This window comes from Drosophila subpulchrella, chromosome 3R, assembly GCF_014743375.2.
Source record: "Drosophila subpulchrella strain 33 F10 #4 breed RU33 chromosome 3R, RU_Dsub_v1.1 Primary Assembly, whole genome shotgun sequence".
NCBI classification, from domain to species: Eukaryota; Metazoa; Arthropoda; class Insecta; order Diptera; family Drosophilidae; genus Drosophila; species Drosophila subpulchrella.
Window position 1 is genome coordinate 4,495,266 of NC_050609.1, and position 17,620 is coordinate 4,512,885.

A 17,620-nucleotide genomic window follows, 5' to 3' on the forward strand; every position below is an offset into this window, starting at 1 on the left:
GTGCTAGTAAGTTCCAGCAGCCCGCATACGTTTTGCAGCACTCCAACGCCTGGTGTTGTAATTTTTCCAATCGCAAGGTGAAAACGATTTAAACGGTTTTTCGCAGTGAAAAGTGCAGCTAATTGCTCGAATTGCGCACCAAAGTGTAGATGAAAGTGGCGTTTATTCGTTTTCGACGCGGCAGTGGTGAAAAAACGGCCCAAAGTGCATGAAAAACGTGCTTGAAAATTTTACTTTGTGTGTAGCCACACGCACTTCAGCACACACACACACACACACTCGCACACACAGACAGAGGGAGATAAACGCAGCGATGGCCTCGCAGTCGCACTCGCACATATAAAAAGCTCGCTTGTATATTGGAGAAGGAGCGCACAAAGCAGAAGACGAGAGGAAAGATTTCTGTGTCATTGAACGAGAAAAAGAAGAAAGAGAAGAGAGCCGAGCCAGGTCCAGGAGCTCCTGTTCCTGTTCTTCCAGCGGCCGCAGGTGCAGCACCACACACTCTTTCCAGTTCCAAGGATACGATACCCAGCATAGGGGCCTCTCAGCCGCTCTCTCTCTGTCTCTCACTCTCTATCTGCCTCGATCGATACTGGTAATTAGCTGGCGTCCTCTCCTCTCTTTTTGGAAGTGTCATTTCATTCCATTCCATGGACGAAAACGAAATCGAAATCAAAATCGATGGCAAAATGAAATAGCTGGCGAACAAAAGCGGAAATATGTGCATTTTTAAATTGCGTGTGTCAGTAATTATGTGAATAATAAGCAGCAACAAAAAAAAAATGGTACAATAAGTGGCAAGATCAGCGACATTGACGCACACACACGCACACTCATGCAGGCGCACTGGAAAAAAGGTTCGCCGAGATTGTTGTTGCTGCTGCAAACTGGAATCGGGATGTTCTTCATAATGCATCCACGCACTTTTTGCTCCTCTTTTTTCGGCCTTTTGTGTGTGTGTGTGGGTGTTGTGTGTGCGTGGTGTGTGTAACCTTTGCAAAGGAAAAATCAATAGCAACAGACGTAGACATTTGTTTGCCGCTGTTTATGTGATATGTGTGCAGCCCTCGCATTGTCCTTCGCCCCCCAAAACAATGAGCAACCCTTGCAGAAGTACCCGAATCCCACAAAAAAGCCCTGCAAATATTGGTCTTCTCTATAGACTATAAATAAAAGCAAAAGTTATCGCAGCAGAATGAAAAAAAAATAAAAAGGCAGAGGAACGGCCAATAACTCGTCAGCGGGCTGGGTCGTTGCCTCTTTTTCCGATTCTGATTCCGTTTCTTCCTGCGACTCTGGTTCCCCCAGCGAAAAAAGCTGCTCCAGAAGTTGTCTCACATCTGCGGCCGGCATTCCAATTCGCCACTTCCACTGCTCGGTGCTCACACCTGGAAGTTAATAGCCTCTCTTCGCTTCCAAGCACGTCCTTATAGCATGACTCTGTGGTATCATCCAAATTTGTATGTGGGTCTTAAGTCTTAGTCCCTATAGCTGGAGGGCAAGGTTAATAACTTGACCATAAATATGACCATTGTTTTGAAAAATCAGTAAACTCGATTTTGAATCTAGTGACGAATGTAATTTAAGGTATCCCTTTTTATAAAACCCCCTTAGTCCTGAAGGGTCTTAAGGTTATTCTCTATAGTCAGGTGTTAATTAGCTCCTATTGTCTTTATTTCGAATTCACCACGATCATTAAACACTTTTATTATTCATTGAGTTAATAGGATTTTTGTGACCATATATTAGGATTACTTAATTGCTGTATATTGATTTTATAGGCAAGGTAAATGTAACACACATACTCAATAGTAGCTCTTAATATTTTTTGTTTAGTTTTATGAGGTATATTTTGATGGTTCTTCTTATCAATTCGCACTACAGAGCACATTCCAAAATAATCATTACTCTTAAAATTAGAGCACAACTTCCTTTGATAAAAAAATTTGAATTTTTTTTAAAAAGAAGTGGCTTTAAAAATTTTTAAAGAACTACATTTTAATAAATTTTAGACTGGCATTCACAAAAAAACAAGCTTTTATCTAAAACCAAAAAGGAAACTGTCAAATATTTGTACGTTTTCTACTTGCTTTTATCGACTAAATGGTGAATTACACAAAGTAACTATTTATTTTAAGATTTCTTTAGAAAGGTAGCTTACAATATCCTATTGTTTGAGTTACATTTTTATTAGAAAGCTTTCTTTTGTTGTTTAGTTAGGTATTTATCCTAAACCTCCCTCTCCCCATAAAGTTGAATTGGTTCGGATAAAACCACGTTTGTTGAGATTACGCTACACGCATTCCGCGGATAGCCGATCCATTGGATCGCCGGGCGTCGCATTCTTGGCATATATGGGGTATCGTCTTACCGAAGGCGACTGATATCGGAGCGCGGATTGAGACCAGGGCCTGGCACCGAGACTTCTGGCATTCTGGCACCAAAGTTTTAACATTCCTTCTCTCCATTTCAGCTCACCCGCGTGGAATCAGAGGATTGAGCAAGATGGACGCCAAGCCAAGGGGACACGTAGTTTTATGACTCTGAGGGGCAGCCAAGCCAGCCATCCGTCGCACTAGAAATCTAGAAACAGGAGCAGCCAGTGAGCAGGAGTAGGAGCAGGATCCACAGTAGCCAGGAGCCACAGATAGATAGAATCCAAAGCCCTCATCATGGTCGACAACAGTGTCCAGTGCCCCGTGTGCACATTGTACCTGCATGCGGGCATGAATCTCTCCGATCACTTGGAGACCCATCCCAAGGAACAGGTGATCAAGGCGCTGGTGCAGATGACGATCGTCGGGAGCGGTGGCAACAGCATGGGCAGTGTTCTGGCTGCCGCCATGCTGGCAGGTGGAACTGGAGGAGGTGGATCGAGTGGGGGCGATGCCAGTAGTGCGGTCGATGAGAAACCAGCCGACTTATCACCGCCTCCTGGTGGCGATGTCAAACCAGTTGTGGCCAATACCATATCAGCAGTAGCTTCGGCAGCAGCGTCCGTGGTGCCGCCAGCACCGCCACCGCTCTCCTCCTCCCTCGTGCCAGCCTGCTCCAACGGAGCCGCCTCCTCCACAGCCAGGTCCCCACCCAACACCTCCTCCTCCTCTCCCGCAAGCAGCAGCAACAGCAACAAACCGAGCAATCCACCGATGAAAGCACTGAAATGCGAACCGCCCACGACTGAGGCGCGAGCCAACACATCCGCACATCCCACCACGAGCAGCGTGTCCACTTTGTACCAGCCGTCGCAGGTCACTCCGGATTATCGCTTCAACCAGCAGCAGCAGCCGCAGCCGCAGACCACAAGCTTTGGCCGTGGTGTCACCGCCTCGCCGGCCACCCTGGTGATACCGCAGGTGCCCCAGCAGCACTTCCTCGCCAGCCATCAGCAGCAAGCCCACTTTACACATCAGCAGCAGCCGCCGCAACAACAACAGCATCAGCAGCAGCAGCAGCATGCCCTGAAGTTCAGCTATGCCACAGCTTTGCCCCCACCTCCGCCGTTGCAGGTGAGTTGGAAAGAAGGCAATTGATTTTAAGTCCCTTAAGAACTCGCCTTTTTTTGTAATCCGAGTCATAGTTCAAGTATCATATATTTTTTTTGTAATATTAGTCTATAACTCTTGCCAAAAGTATAAGCTAAATAACAAATTTCATTAGAATATTAATATGGACATCACCTCTTTCTTATATACATTGATTTTTCACATGGCTGATGGAAAATATTTAATACCTTTAAAATTATAACTTTGTGCACACTTTTTTGTTAAGATTGACTGTTGTATGCAAATATCTTATGTACTTGCTCACCTAATTATAGAAAATATTATAGATTCCCATAAAACATGAATGATTTTTGTACGTATGTACCCCTTTACGTATACACTTTTAAATGTTGGGCGTACACAAAATTGATAATTTAACATATAAGGTTCCTCTACATCACTTTTAATCGGCTGGGTTTAAGTTTAATTGATAAGCTCACACATGGATTGATTTATATATTTTAAAAGTTAGTAGCCCCAAAAATGTTTGCATCTTTGTTTTAAATGATTCCTTTCCTATACCTTACAGCTATTTACGCAGCAGCAGCAGCAACATCCGACCGCCGCTCCATCACAATCGCAGCAACAGTCGCACCAGAAACCACCTCCCGCCTACGGAGCCGCCATCAGTCAAATACGATCTCAGCACAACCAAAACAAGCAGCAGCCACAGCCTCAAAACGTGGCCATGCAGCACAACCTATCCCTGGCACCACCGACAACAGCACCGGCTTCGACCACACTCGCGACTGCAGGTGGCAAGCAGCCCAGTAAGCCACATACGGAAGTATTTCTGAATCCCCCACCACCGCCACCGACACAGCAGCAGCAGGCGCAGATCCACAGCATGGTGCAGCATCAGCAGAATCAGGGCCAGCTCCATCAACATCCCCACCAGCAGCAGCAGCAGCAGAGCCAGCAGATGGCCGCATCGTCCTCCGCTAGGATGCAGCAGCATCACCAGCAGCCACCGAGCTTGCAGAGTTACGGATCGGGTGTTAGCAGTAGCTGCAGTTCCTCCAACACGCCCTCCACATCGACATCAGGACTCCGGGTGAATCGTCAGACAAACTCTCCATTTGGAGCGCTGCTCAATGCTGCGGCGGCGGCGGCCTGCGCATCGCCAGCCTCGTCGAGTGCCTCGTCGGTGCTTCGTTTTGCGGAATCCCCGGTGGCCCACTACTTGGAGCGCGAGAATGGTGATTTCATTGTCCAGGAGACGCCCAAGCATATTGTGGAGTGTGTGGAGAAGGAGGATGGGGAGTTCTCCGTCATCGAGCGCATTTACCAATCCCCGCCGAGTGTCCTGCACATACACGATGACGATGAGGACGAAGAGGATGAGGAGGAGGAGGACGACCACGATGCTCCGCCGGAGGAGGAGGACGGCGACGATGAGCGGGAGGAGAACAGCCACAGCCGCAATGTGGGCAAAACAACGAAAAAGGCTCGCAAGACGAAGCCCAAGCGAAGCTCCAAGCGGGTTTCGGACGAGGAGTTCATGAGCCTAAGCAGCGGATGCGAAAGTGAGCTGGAAAGGGAGAGTAAGCAGGAGCAGCCAAATGCAGCGACACCTTTGCCGCCTCCACTGTGCACAGCTCCCTCCACGAGCACGGCTGGTGCTTTCGCTTCCTCCTCCAATCTGGCGGATAATCATTCCAATTCCGCTTCCAACTCCGCCTCCAATTCAAACTCCACCGCCACCAAGTCCAAAAAGAATCGTATCACCGTGCTCAGCGATGTACCGCTCAATATGAATGAGTATCTGGATTTGATGGGCAATATTGTGGCCTCCAGTCGAATTGGAGCAGGTCGTCCCTTTGCCGCTGTGGCTCCCATACCACTGGTTAAGGTAGAGAAGGAGGAACCTTTAGATGACTACGACAGCGCGGGAGGGGCAATGGCAGTGGCAGATCCTACTGATCTGGAGCAGAAGCCCAGCTTGGAGCACGGCACCACCAGCGTTATTCGCATGGCAAGCACGGCTGCCGCGGCGACGACTTCTGCGACGGCGACTGGCGTGTGTCCCGAGGATCTCACACAGCCGCCGCCGACCCTGAAAGTCGAGGTGGAGCCCACCACCACCCTGCTGCCGCAGCGCTTCTCCACTCCCGCCCAGCAACGCGGGCCCAAGAAATTAGTCATTAAACCAAAAGCAACAGCACCAGCGACAGCGACGACAACGAAAAAGACTGACACCCCATCTTCCTCCAGCAGCAACCCATCCATATCAAGAGATCTGGTGCAGGTGAAGAGTGAGACCCTGGAGGTTCCGGCGCCCAGCAGCAGTAGTAGCAGCAGCATTCTGGAGAAGCACCTGACCACCACCAGCCGCAAGCTATTGCACCACCACTCGGCGGTCAACGATGACGATGCCCGGGTGCTGTTGGAGTTTGCCAACTCGAAGCAGCCGCCACCACTGGCCGCTTCGAGCACCACGTTCGTGGTGAATGCTAGTACCGGCGGCTTTCCCTCGGCGGGATCCGTTTTCGCCAGCAGCAGTAGTGGCTGTTCCAAGTCACCGGCCAAGCCGGGCGATGAGTACATCCTGCCGGACAACAACATGGAAATAGATGAGATTGTGATATCCTCGTCGTCTTCCTACACCTCCTCAGCGGCCCAGGTGCAGGCCACGCTGCAGCCGCCGGACTTTAACTTTCTGTACCACCAGACCACAACCACGGCCACGACGGCCACCTACTTCAATCCCTTTTCCAGGCAGCAGAATCATCATCAGCAGCAGCACCACCAGCAGCACGGCGTCAGCGATGCCACTAATGCGGCCACGTTGGCTTCGTCGTCCAGTAACTCTTTGGATCACGACTCAATGAATGCAACATTCCGGGTGGCCAAGACGCATTCTCTGCAGTCATGGTACCAGCAGGAGCCGGAGCACGGTCCGCAGAACCCGGGCGGCGTGGAATCAGGAACCGCCACGCCCTCCAATCAGAGTCAGGATGTGGTCAGCCACCAGCCCACCAATTTTAACGCCGCTCTGGCGGCCGTCGATTGCTGCGGCGTTGCCCTGGATGAGGATGCCAAGTATCTGGACCTGGACGCCTGCAAGCGGGAGCAGCTGAGCAGCAGTAGCAACCTTCCCTCAGCCTCCGCATCCACCACGTCGTCCTCGTTCGCCGGCGCTGGCACGGAGAGCAGTTTGGTTGGTGGCCTGAACATCCGCACCGACGAGAAGATGCCCGCTAAGGGTGAAATCTCCGAGCAGGAGAGCAACTGCGACATCGAGAACTCCTGGAGTGAGTCGGTAAGTTGTATCTTAATTGTTTTTTTTCGTAAGCTGGCCTAACATTTTATTATTTACAGGTTTATGGGGATATTTCGCAGCGGTATTTCAGGAACCAGTTTTCTGGAGGCTACAATCCCGACTGGCGACAGGACTACTACCCGGCACAGGATCTCAGCGCCCAGCAGAGGGAGCAAAAACGGTATGTCTACCGTCTATAAATCTAAAGATCTAAGCAAGAGCCACCATTATTTGCATAAATCCCTTGAAATCTTACAGATTCGACTTCAATGCGGTGGATGACGAGGCTTCATCCAGCTCGAGAAAGAGTCAACTAACGGATGGCATCCCAACTGCGGCCACCTCCTCCGCTTCTACGTCATCGGCTTTGCTGGCGGGTCCACCAATAGCTTCGACATCGCGGGCCGCCGCAGAGGCGGCAGCGGAGGCGGCTGCTCTTGCCCAACGGAAGCCGCAGCGCCGCAAGCTCTACAAGTGTCCCCACTGCGAGGCGATCTTCGAGAAGCTCAAGGAGCGCAATGCGCACATGATAGGCGAGCACAACTACGTGCGACAGAACCGCCGGCTCATCTGCACCCAGCCGCAGGTCAGCGCCTCGATGCTGCCGCCGCAACAGCAGATGATCCTGCAGGCAGGCGATGGCGTACACGAGGATTCCAAGGATGGCATTGTCAAGATAAAACAAGAGCAGTGCCAGGAAAAGCAGGATGTGCATGAGCATATGCACACCCATTCCGAGTTGCTGGCGGATGTCAAGGACTCCGAGCTGCTGGGCATTGGTGGTGATGGCGACGGCGATGTGGATGGCGACATTAAGCCACCCAGCCAGTTGGATGAGAAGCCCACGCTGCCGCCGCTGGCCATGACAACGCCGGCTGCCAAATTGGCCGCTTTGTACCGCATGCTTATCGCCTACAACGAGTCCAAGCTCGGCCAGGAGCGCAACAACCTCAGCGAACTGGAGCAAAAGGCCATGGAGAAGTCCATCTTTCTGTGCTACGTCTGCCGAACGGACTTCCCGTCCGTAAAGCTCTACGACGCCCATCTCACCGAGCATCCGGCCGAGTGCTTCACCTGCGGCAAGAAGTTCTACCGCTGGAAGAACTTCTCATTGCACCTGAAGCGTCACTTGGGATGGAAGGAGTTCGGTTGTTACGTCTGCGACAAGAAGTTCGTGGTGCGCAGCGCCCTCGTGGAGCACATGCGGATGCACACGGGCCAAACGCCACTCAAGTGCAAGATATGCGGTGAGTATAAAACTATGTTACTGTTTTTTATTGGAGCGTTACCTAATACCTGGATACCCTTTATACCCTCGACAGGCAAAAAGTTTAAGCGCTACTCGAATCTGACGCAACACCGCAAGCGGCACACCAAGATGATGGTGCGCAAGAAGGAGTATGTGTGCCACTGCGGCGAGGTGCTGCCCTCGAAGGCGCGCTTCCTGTGGCACAAGGAGACGCACGACCTGAAGCCCAAATGCTGTCCGTACTGCTGCGATCGGTTCGTGCACGCCAACTCGCTGCGCCGCCACATCCGGCTGGCGCACTCCGACAAGTTCGACTATGCCGAACCGATGGAGTGCCCCATGTGCAAGCAGATCTTCGCCAAGACGTCCATCAAGGCGCACATGGCGACGCACTCGACGGAGCCGCAGTACGATTGCGCCATTTGCAGCAAGAGCTTCTCCACCAAATGGAATCTCAAGATCCACTCGTGGGTGCACGCCAACCGGACGGCCAAGCCCTTCAAGTGCGAGTACTGCCCAAAGGCGTTCGTGCGCGAGCTGGACTTCAAGAACCACATCAACGCGCACAAACAGATCAAGCCGTACACGTGCGAGTACTGCGGCTGCAAGTTCATCCGCAAGTACAACTACATGCGGCACCGGCGCGAGCATCACGGCACCAAGAAGTTCACCTGCGACCAGTGCGACAAGTCCTTCCATCGGCACTACTATCTGATCGAGCACCGGCGCATGCACACCGGCGAGCGGCCATTCACGTGCACCATCTGCGGCAAGAGCTCCACCACGAAGACCAACCATAACAAGCATCTGAAGATCCACCATTCGCGCGATCCCTTCACCGTGGAGGCCTAAGGGTGCTTGGGTGCTTCGCTGTCATCGGGCTTCGTAATCGAAAGAACTAAAGTTTAATATAATCATTACCTAGGTAGTTGTTCATGACTCTTCTCTGTGTGTACTGTGTGTGTCTGTGGTTAAAACAACAAAACAAAAGAAAAGAAAACAACAAATTAGTATTACTTATCGAACTATATATTTAGTTTACATATGCGATTGCCAACTCTTGTTGAATAAGCAAACAAGAAAACCAATTATCACAATAATTACATTTTACTAATCATACATTTTGGATGTGGTTTAAGAACGTAGCTAAATGTGAAAGTGTTCCCCCGTTCTCTTCCTCCCGATTCGAATCGCAATTCGCGTCAACCGCTTTAATCCCGTTTAGGTTTTAGTTTTAAACCCACTTTAGTGAAATGGCATACCTAGTTCAGTGCAATATACATCGATTAATTACTATATGCCGCGATACTTTTCATTTCTGTAGCTTAGTTCGCATTAAGTTTATTCATTTATCTACCTATGCATAGGGAAGCATACTAGTTAATTTAAGTTAGCCGAAATTGGTTTAAAAACTTTCAAGTTTTTTTCCATAACTTGAGCACATTCTACGCAAAGGACACATACACAGAATACGAAAACGAACACCCATCTAACAACTTGTTATATAATTTGTATTTTTCTAATTAAAGAGAAATCTCTCTGCCAGCAATCGAACGTAAGTGAACACAACTGTCATATTGGATAAACAATTTCGATGTACGTAGCATATTTTTGATTTTTAGTAGTTGCAACTTTTTTAGGCTATTTTAAAGGATTGTTTTAATGGTTTAATGCAGCAATTAGTTAAAATTTCTAGCATTAAGTGAACACAACATTAAGTATAAATGAAATTTCACAATACATGCATACATGCATCATAATAACGAAAACAAACAAATGAAAAAAAACAATTTTAAAATATTTACAACTTACAATACAAATTTCAATGAGAACTAATGGAAAGAATCCCATTCTATGGAGGAAATAAATTCAATTTATGGATAATTACAAAACAATTATTGACTTTTATTTTCTTGACAGGGCAATTATTCTGGTTCCGGTGATAAATATTCTTGAGGAGATGAGTGCAGTGTCGCACTATTTACTTACTGACGTTGATCAGACTGGGCGTGAATAATGTTTCGATGTTCTAGTAAATTGAAATCGTATTTCCGGTTTTTGTTATAGTAATGGCCTTTTATTAAAATACATTTTTTTAATGGTCATATGAACACTCGGTGGTATTTAACTATTGAGTAAATTAAAATATAAAGTAATACTGTGATACATATTCAGTTATGTAGTGTTTCTTTAGTTGAATTAATTCTGAGGGAGCATATTTGAAGCGCTTCAAAATGAAAATAAAAATATTTTAATATTACTGTTGGCTGTTTGCCACTTTATGTTTTCTTCAGAAACATCCAGTTTTCACACAGGGATTCGTACACCAGCTTCTTCTTGTGTCTATTCTCGAATAGCTCTACTTCGATAAGATCGGACTCGCCATCAGAACGATCGTTCTTGTTGGAATGGTAGTTGAGGGGGTAGTGGACGCGGGCATAAACCAGCGGATATTTGCAGAGGCAGGCCTGCAATGCCTGGCGCACTGACTTTTCACCAAAGTTCTTGTTTTTCTTCACGCCGTGCAATTTGACACGGAACGAGCGCAGTGGGAACATGAACAACTGATTGGGCATCACCTTCAGGTGGTTGTACGAAACTTTCTCGGTGTCATGGAAATCGATGTAGAAGACGGTGGCCTGAGGAGTGTTTGGAGGAGTGAATGTAGGAATCTCCTTGATGATGGCCCGGTACCACTGTTTGTCCTTCGAGTAGCGGGCCAGGCACAAGTCACCCAAACTGGGATTCTTCAGCGGTTCCGCATCCTTGATCAAAGCGCTTGTCTCTTGGACCAGGCTGATGTCGTACTTGGTGAATTCCGTGAGACATGGCGCGATCTGTAGCTCCGTGGCCGACAGGACGCTGTCCACGGTGCACTGGAACTGCTTTACTCCATTGGGCAGGTTCAGTGTCTTGAAACTGCCACTTGCATCATAGTAAGACCGAACTGTTGAAGTGTCCATAGGGGAAAAGCTGACATTGTCCTTCATTTCCTAAAAAGTAACAAGTTGATCAGATAATTATGGGAAACATAACTAATTTACCATGTTTACTTTTTGGCGCAGTTCAATGCGACGTTTCAACTGAGTTGCGGCCAAAGAATTCAGCGGCTCCATCTGGCTGTCCTCCGATTTCTCATCCATCTCCATCTCCTTACTTTCAGTGGAATTCGATAACATATCATCATCTGAACCATCAAGTCCCGATTCTTCTCCACTTTTACCGTCGTATTTATCAAAGTCGGGGAGAAAGAAACTATTGTTGAGATACATTTCCTCCGCGGCCTGCTGGCAATCGAAATCTTGATCACACTCAAAGGCATCAATTTCCTTGCTGTTTACCATGTACTTTTTCTTGGTTGGAGGTGGCGAAATGGTTTCGCCTTTGGTTTGGGTTTTGACCACTTCATCGTCTGATAATTCACCTTCCGCGGAAGCCAAATTCTCCAGTTCGTCGAATACCTTAAACTCCTCCAGAGCTTTTTGGGAGGGGATGAATACAGATTTCTGGTTGCACATTGGTTTTTCGGTTGGTACCGATATGCCGCTATGTATCATCATGGCTGCAATGTCCAGATTGCCCACCTTGATTTGGCATGTGGGTATCTTTTTGGAACCCACTCCCTTGGCGTCCACAATACGCACACTGCTAAGCTTCATGACCACAGCCTGGTGGACCGTGTCCATTTCCTTAATGGCATACTTTCCCTGCTTCGATCGCACTCCGTGTATCGTCACCAGGAAGCACATGGCGTTCAGTTCCGGGAACGGGGCATATGGCAGCATCTCATCCGCCTTGACCTGCTCAATGTTGCCGTAGTCCACATAGTAAACAGTGTACTCCTCGTGATTGTTTCGCAAGCGCTGCACTATTCCTCGGTAGATGAGGTTGTCCATGTGATAGGTGACCAGCACCGGTTGTCCCACCTCGTACGTATAGGATCTGGATCGCTCCTGCTGCTTATTCATTAGAGGTTTGTACTTCCGCACCAGCAGGTTGCGCATGTGCTCTAGGAAGGGCTTGTCGTTGGCAAAAGTCAAGTAGATGCAGCACTCGTAGCTCACATTGGTTGCGATAGCCGTGAAGATGGTCTTCTCACACTTACGCGGCGTTATCCAACCGGCAGGTGGTGATGTCTGACCAATCGTAGGCTTGGCCTTTCCTAAATCCTCGAGCAGTTCCAGCGGAGGCATGTCCTCATTGTGCTCGAAGCCTGATTTCACTTTTGGCAATTCTGAGTTCAATTCAATGTTCTTTGCCTTATCAATCTTATCAATTTTGTCCATATAAGATTGCCAGGCTTTAATGTCAATGGATTTCGCGGTTCCTGTGGAGCGAGCGCTTATATTTTCCAGCATCGACTGCTGATCATCGTTTTCGGAATTGAGATCCTTCTCAGCCATACCGGCCATTAAAAGAGTCTTGTTGATATTAACATACTTAGTTCGAGCAGGCGAAAAGGGTCCATTGACTAAGGTGTGGGAGCCCCAGAGAACCACGCTCAAAGAGTTCTCCGTATGCCCGTTGCCGGTAACATAGATTTCATCGTAGGCTTGCAACTGATCCATGAAGAATTCGATGGCATCTTCAGACCACCCATCACCGTTTGATCGAATTCCGTGTAGATGACAACGCTTGGCGCTGTTGGAGATGCGCATGTTGGTCTCGTCAATGCTGGTCAGGCTAGTGCTGCACACATCCTCGACCAGCTCACCCAAATCCCTCAACTGCACTTGGTAGCGGACTGATTCGGAATTGCTTCTAGGAGGGATGACCTTTATCACAACACCACGATGCCATAGCAGCTCTGAATCCGACTTCGATTTGACTCTTACATAGCACATCTCGCCCGCCTGCCAATTGGTCCTGGGCATCATATCCTGATACATGACTGCAGCTGCCTCCTGCACTGCCATCTGCAGATGCTCGATGGCTGGCTGGAAATGGGGCAGGGTCACATAGAACTCATCCGGTTGCCGGACGTGAAGAACAGTAACATTCACTCGCTTGTTTCGCTCAGTTTTATCGGCCTTCTGGTAAGGAGCCAGTTCCACGGGCTGTCCCTTCTGAAGTGCCAAAAACCGCCGAGTTTCCGAGTCGAGCCGTATGGTTCGGTTGGATTCGGGTGGGTTAATCATCTTACTGCTCTCCCCGCTCGAGGTGCAGTACCCCTGGGCAACCAGTTGGACTCCCACGCTTGTGGTCTCTGAACCGGAACGTATAAAATTTAACGCCACGTATACCACATCCTCCGTGGAACGTATCACCTCCATGTGAAGTTTGGGATTCGAGGTGAGCTGCTTAAAGAATGCTGTCGCCTCTGAAGTCCACATGTAGGCCAGCTCCGCACGGGTCTCCACATCCGCCAGGCAGCACTTGATGGCGAACTCTTGATTCCAGAAGTTCTGCGGCAGCACAAACAGTTGGTCCCAGAAAACCTTTTGGATGGGACCGTCGTCCACCAGGCGCACTAGGACATAACCTAAGGAGAGAATGTAATATTATTAGATGTACCTAAAGGTAGTGGAGTCTCGCACTCACCATCAGGAAGAATCTGCTCGATGCTAGCGCGTTTCCACTGTCCATCCGACTGTAGGACGCAACCAAGGTGCAGTCGACCGAAAAAAATGTTCTGCAACTGGCTAATGTTAATCCGATCCATGGATCCCTGGAGGCTGGATTGCAACAAGCAACGCTTCGCCTCGAAGTCGTGGCGCATAACATAGAACTCCTGCGGGTCCTCGACATGCAGCATCTGGATCATTAGTACGTCCCCGAACTGGAACGTCATCCTGGGCAGGCGCAACTTAGTTGGAGCAGGCTGCATCCATTGATGGCCAATGGCTTCTGCTCGGCCGCAACGGGAGCGAGCCAGGCCAGAGTATAAAAAAGAATCACGCACGGAGATATCAGTATTGTAGTTGCTGGTGATGAGGTCCACCTCGTGTAGCTCATGGGACAGAGCTTTCTTTACGATAACATGAACGGGATTGCTGTAGGAGATTGGAATACATTAGAATAATTATGAATCTAATGGTAACTAGATGTACATACTTCTGCACTATCTGCTTGAGGAAGGCACTGGCCCTAGTATCCCATTCGGAACCGCCGTGGTTGGGCATCAGCTCCCTTAGGCTGCAGTGGACTGCGGAGTACGGCAGGTGGGCCAGACGTTCCGGCACCTCTCGAAAGCTGCAGGGATTGACAATTTCAGTAAGAAATACAGCCTTCCATGAAGAAAACTTACTTGCTGCTGTGCACTTCCATGTAGAGGCCTATGTCCGGCAAAAAGACCTTGAAGGTATCCCGAGTGGCCAGCTTTTGGCTGACCATGGCGCGATAGAAGCGATCCTGTTCCTTGTGGTAGGTTACGTAGTGCTGGCCCACCACGATTGCCGGTGGAGTGGAGCGGCTTTCGGAGAGTGTCTGGGCGAAAGTGTCTAGCTCGACGCGCAATCGCTGGGCAGCATGGATGCCCTGAACATAGAAATCCTCGGGGGAGTTGACGGATCGCACCTTAACCAGTGCATCGGTTTTGAACCAATCCCCCTTGTCTTCTGCATTTGAAGTCGGTGTACAATTCGGTTTCGTAATGTCCAAGGCCGAGAAACTCTGTACGAAATCCGATTCCCTTGCCGGAAAGTCATCGGTAGTGGCAGTAGTCGAGTTTAGACTGGATTTGGCCTTATGAGCCTTTTTAGTCCATTTCTTTTGGTTTTGGGACATTGGCTTTGGTTTCGAGTTTTGGGTTGACATCACGTTGGGCTGGAGAATGTTCCCCAAGCCATTGCTGGAAGACTTGGAGAAGGTTAAGTCCTCCTTGGTCGACGTTGACAAGCTGCGACTCATCTCAAAATGGGTCTTAAAGTTAACTTTTATCTTGGGGTCCACGAACTCGCACTTGAATATGTTGGACATGTCTAGGAAACGACTAGAAGTCACGCTGAAATATTGAAAATAATAATATTAAAGACATTTTTTATGGACTCACATCATAATCATTGTTTTTCACATACCGGTAAGGATTTTTATCGATCTTGCTGACCTTCACAGTAGTGGGAATCTTCTCGATATGGTCGCCAATCAGCTCGATCAGCCACCTCAAGGATATATCATTGGGCACATCCATGTTGCCATCGGATCCACTTTGCAACCAATGTTTTAAGCGCTAATTTTCGAAAAGATCAATTTATTTAGGATTGGTACTAAAGCATTTATATATACTATCCACCTTGATCACAGTTTCGTAGCCACTCAGAGTGCCCATGGCTTCGTTGAGTTCCATTTGCGGTGGCAGACTGGACTCGCGCAGCTTCTCGATGACCTGCAGCTCGGCCACCTGGAGCAGGCCGTGCAGGTGGCAGAAACGCTTGGAGATGCTGGCCAGCGTTTCGGAGGCATAGTCGCTCAGTTTCATTTTGGCCGCTCGCACCACCTGTGAATGCAAAGAGGTAGACGGTAATACCGCTGGTTAGTGGATGAAGATAGCCATGCAGATTAATACGTTGCACATTCTAATGACTCCGCGCTGGAAGTGGTTGCCACCTAACCCGACCTCACCTATCCACCTCTCCATCTCACTTCCCAGGTGAATGGCGAGCGTCTCGGGGTTTAATTGTGCATTTCCCAATCGCAGGCAATCGGTGGCAACTTCTTCTCAGTGCTGCCATTTGGGATTGTTTGTTTTATAAGAAAACACTAATATAAAAGAAATTTACATAACAAAAATTTCATACACAGTGTCTATTTTATTCTTCTGTACTTTGATTTTTTTCTTATTTTATACTTGGCTAGAATTTATTAGGAATTGTGAATATATTAGTACTCATTTCAAAAAGAAAGGATTTTAAAATTGGTTTTAAATATCCTTGAGGTTTAATCACCACTCGAACTTAATGGGTTTATAAGTTTTCAGGATTTTCATAAGGGTTTCTCCCGGCAAACCTTTATTGGTTCTTTATTTCTTTCTATACAAAACGGGCAACACAGCTTCTTCTGTTGGGTCTTAATCACAATCATATTTGCCTCTCGTCGAGTGGCAATGATGATCATTATCAAAGATTGTTTGGCTGTTAGTTGGGTTTTTGAAAGTGATTGTAAAAATCACCGAAATAATGCTGGCTTGGATCGGATCGCTTTGGATCGGGCTTATGACAGCTGATTTGTAGCAGATGACAGGCAAGTTCGCGCCAACGGGCCGTTCTGCCATAAAAGGGCAACCATCGAGCGATCCAATCTCAAGAGTTGTCGTGTAAATGAAACCATGTAGGAGCCCGAATCTGGCACATCATTAAAACGAAACTCGGATCGTTTTGCCATTCCCGTCGCTTGGGGCAATGTGAAATCAATTCGGCTGACCTTGTCAAGGGTTTGGGTTCGAGTTTGAGAGCCTAATATCGACATAGACATTTCCATTGTTTACCTTGTCCATCAAAAGTCCCCAGCCCAATTTATATTTATATTGACATGCAGTCCAATTAGTTTCTAATGGCTAAATACTTTTTAATTATCTGCAACCCCAAATTAAAAAAAATATATGAAAGCCAAACCAAGAAACTATCTGTCTACGCATAAAAACTATCGGTATAAGTAAAGTATAATTCTAAAATTGGGTCAAGGCTAAATTTTGATATTAAAATAAACATAATTCTATATTCCTTTTACTTAATTTGTTTCTAAAATTAAGCCATTATCATTTGAGAGACTGAATTCCGCTTAAAATGTCCATAAGTTAATACAAATATTAAGAAAGCGGATGGTTAATCATCAATATAATAAGTTATGCACTTTATACAAAATTGTATTGCAATATAAATAAACATCAAAAGTAAGTATACCCCTTCTGGCAAGAATAACTAATATTTATTATTATAAAAATAATTAAGAAACATTAAATTCGCCTCGGGCTGATTAGTGTCTGATCATAAATCCACTGGCCAACCAAATATCAATCACTCTGTAATAGTTGCCACCATTTTATAGACTCTGCGATGGATAAATGCTGTCATAACTTGATCAACTCGGCTGTAGATATTGATTTAATATGCCTTTGGAGATTACATAACCTTGTCGGCCTTGTTTGATGGATCTTTCGGCAGTAGTTCTACATTGAATTCATGTAACACTTGGCAGAAACATTAAAACTATTAGTGGGCAATTAAAGCTACAACAAAAAAGTCTGCGAAAATGCGATTATTAAACGCAATTGAACATAAATTTTTGTTTAATAAACTTTGCGGTAAATAAGTTCGACTTCAGTCGATCGCAGACGGATGTCCAGACAGACAGTCGAGTTCATTTTGGCCAGTTTATCAATTACAGACAATCCGACTCTCCGCCGGACACGCAATTTGGTAGCATTTTGCGCCGCCTCGTTAGCCAGCTTTTCGTCTTTTTAACTTGGCTCAGCCTCAGTCGCAGATCGGCTGGCTGCGTAATGGTCAGTCGCGACTCTTTGGCTTTTGCCATTAATAATTGTTTCTCGTTTTATATAACACATAATTTGAGTACGCATTTCTTGTATTTATTTTTGCAATTAACCATGGGGGAAGCAAACAAACA

General features: G+C 47.4%; 2 protein-coding genes across 4 annotated transcripts in view; one reads left to right on the plus strand and one right to left on the minus strand.

Moving 5' to 3' along the window:
- Positions 1 to 27: 27 nt before the first annotated feature.
- On the plus strand, positions 28 to 9,951 carry LOC119563513. Of its 2 annotated transcripts, none has more exons than XM_037876960.1 (6): positions 28 to 598; positions 2,477 to 3,512; positions 4,078 to 6,810; positions 6,870 to 6,991; positions 7,069 to 8,057; positions 8,133 to 9,951. In XM_037876960.1, the coding sequence occupies exons 2-6, from the start codon at positions 2,676 to 2,678 to the stop codon at positions 8,909 to 8,911; spliced, it is 5,460 nt and encodes a 1,819-aa protein (XP_037732888.1). In that variant the 5' UTR covers positions 28 to 598; positions 2,477 to 2,675; the 3' UTR covers positions 8,912 to 9,951. The 2 variants fall into 2 exon arrangements, with proteins under 2 accessions (XP_037732888.1, XP_037732889.1); XM_037876961.1 differs by having other exon boundaries at positions 31 to 77.
- A 179-nt stretch (positions 9,952 to 10,130) lies between these two features.
- Positions 10,131 to 17,620, minus strand: part of LOC119563294 — a 59,229-nt gene continuing 51,739 nt past the window's right edge. Inside the window, exons 4-10 of one of the 2 annotated variants that reach the window (XM_037876626.1) lie at positions 15,291 to 15,494; positions 15,076 to 15,227; positions 14,307 to 15,002; positions 14,114 to 14,251; positions 13,601 to 14,052; positions 11,104 to 13,541; positions 10,131 to 11,052 (exon numbers count right to left, since the gene is read on the minus strand). In XM_037876626.1, the coding sequence (XP_037732554.1) occupies positions 10,339 to 11,052; positions 11,104 to 13,541; positions 13,601 to 14,052; positions 14,114 to 14,251; positions 14,307 to 15,002; positions 15,076 to 15,227; positions 15,291 to 15,494 (4,794 nt within the window). In that variant the 3' untranslated portion in view covers positions 10,131 to 10,338. The remainder of the gene's footprint in view (positions 11,053 to 11,103; positions 13,542 to 13,600; positions 14,053 to 14,113; positions 14,252 to 14,306; positions 15,003 to 15,075; positions 15,228 to 15,290; positions 15,495 to 17,620) is intronic. The other variant, XM_037876634.1, reaches the window with a different exon arrangement.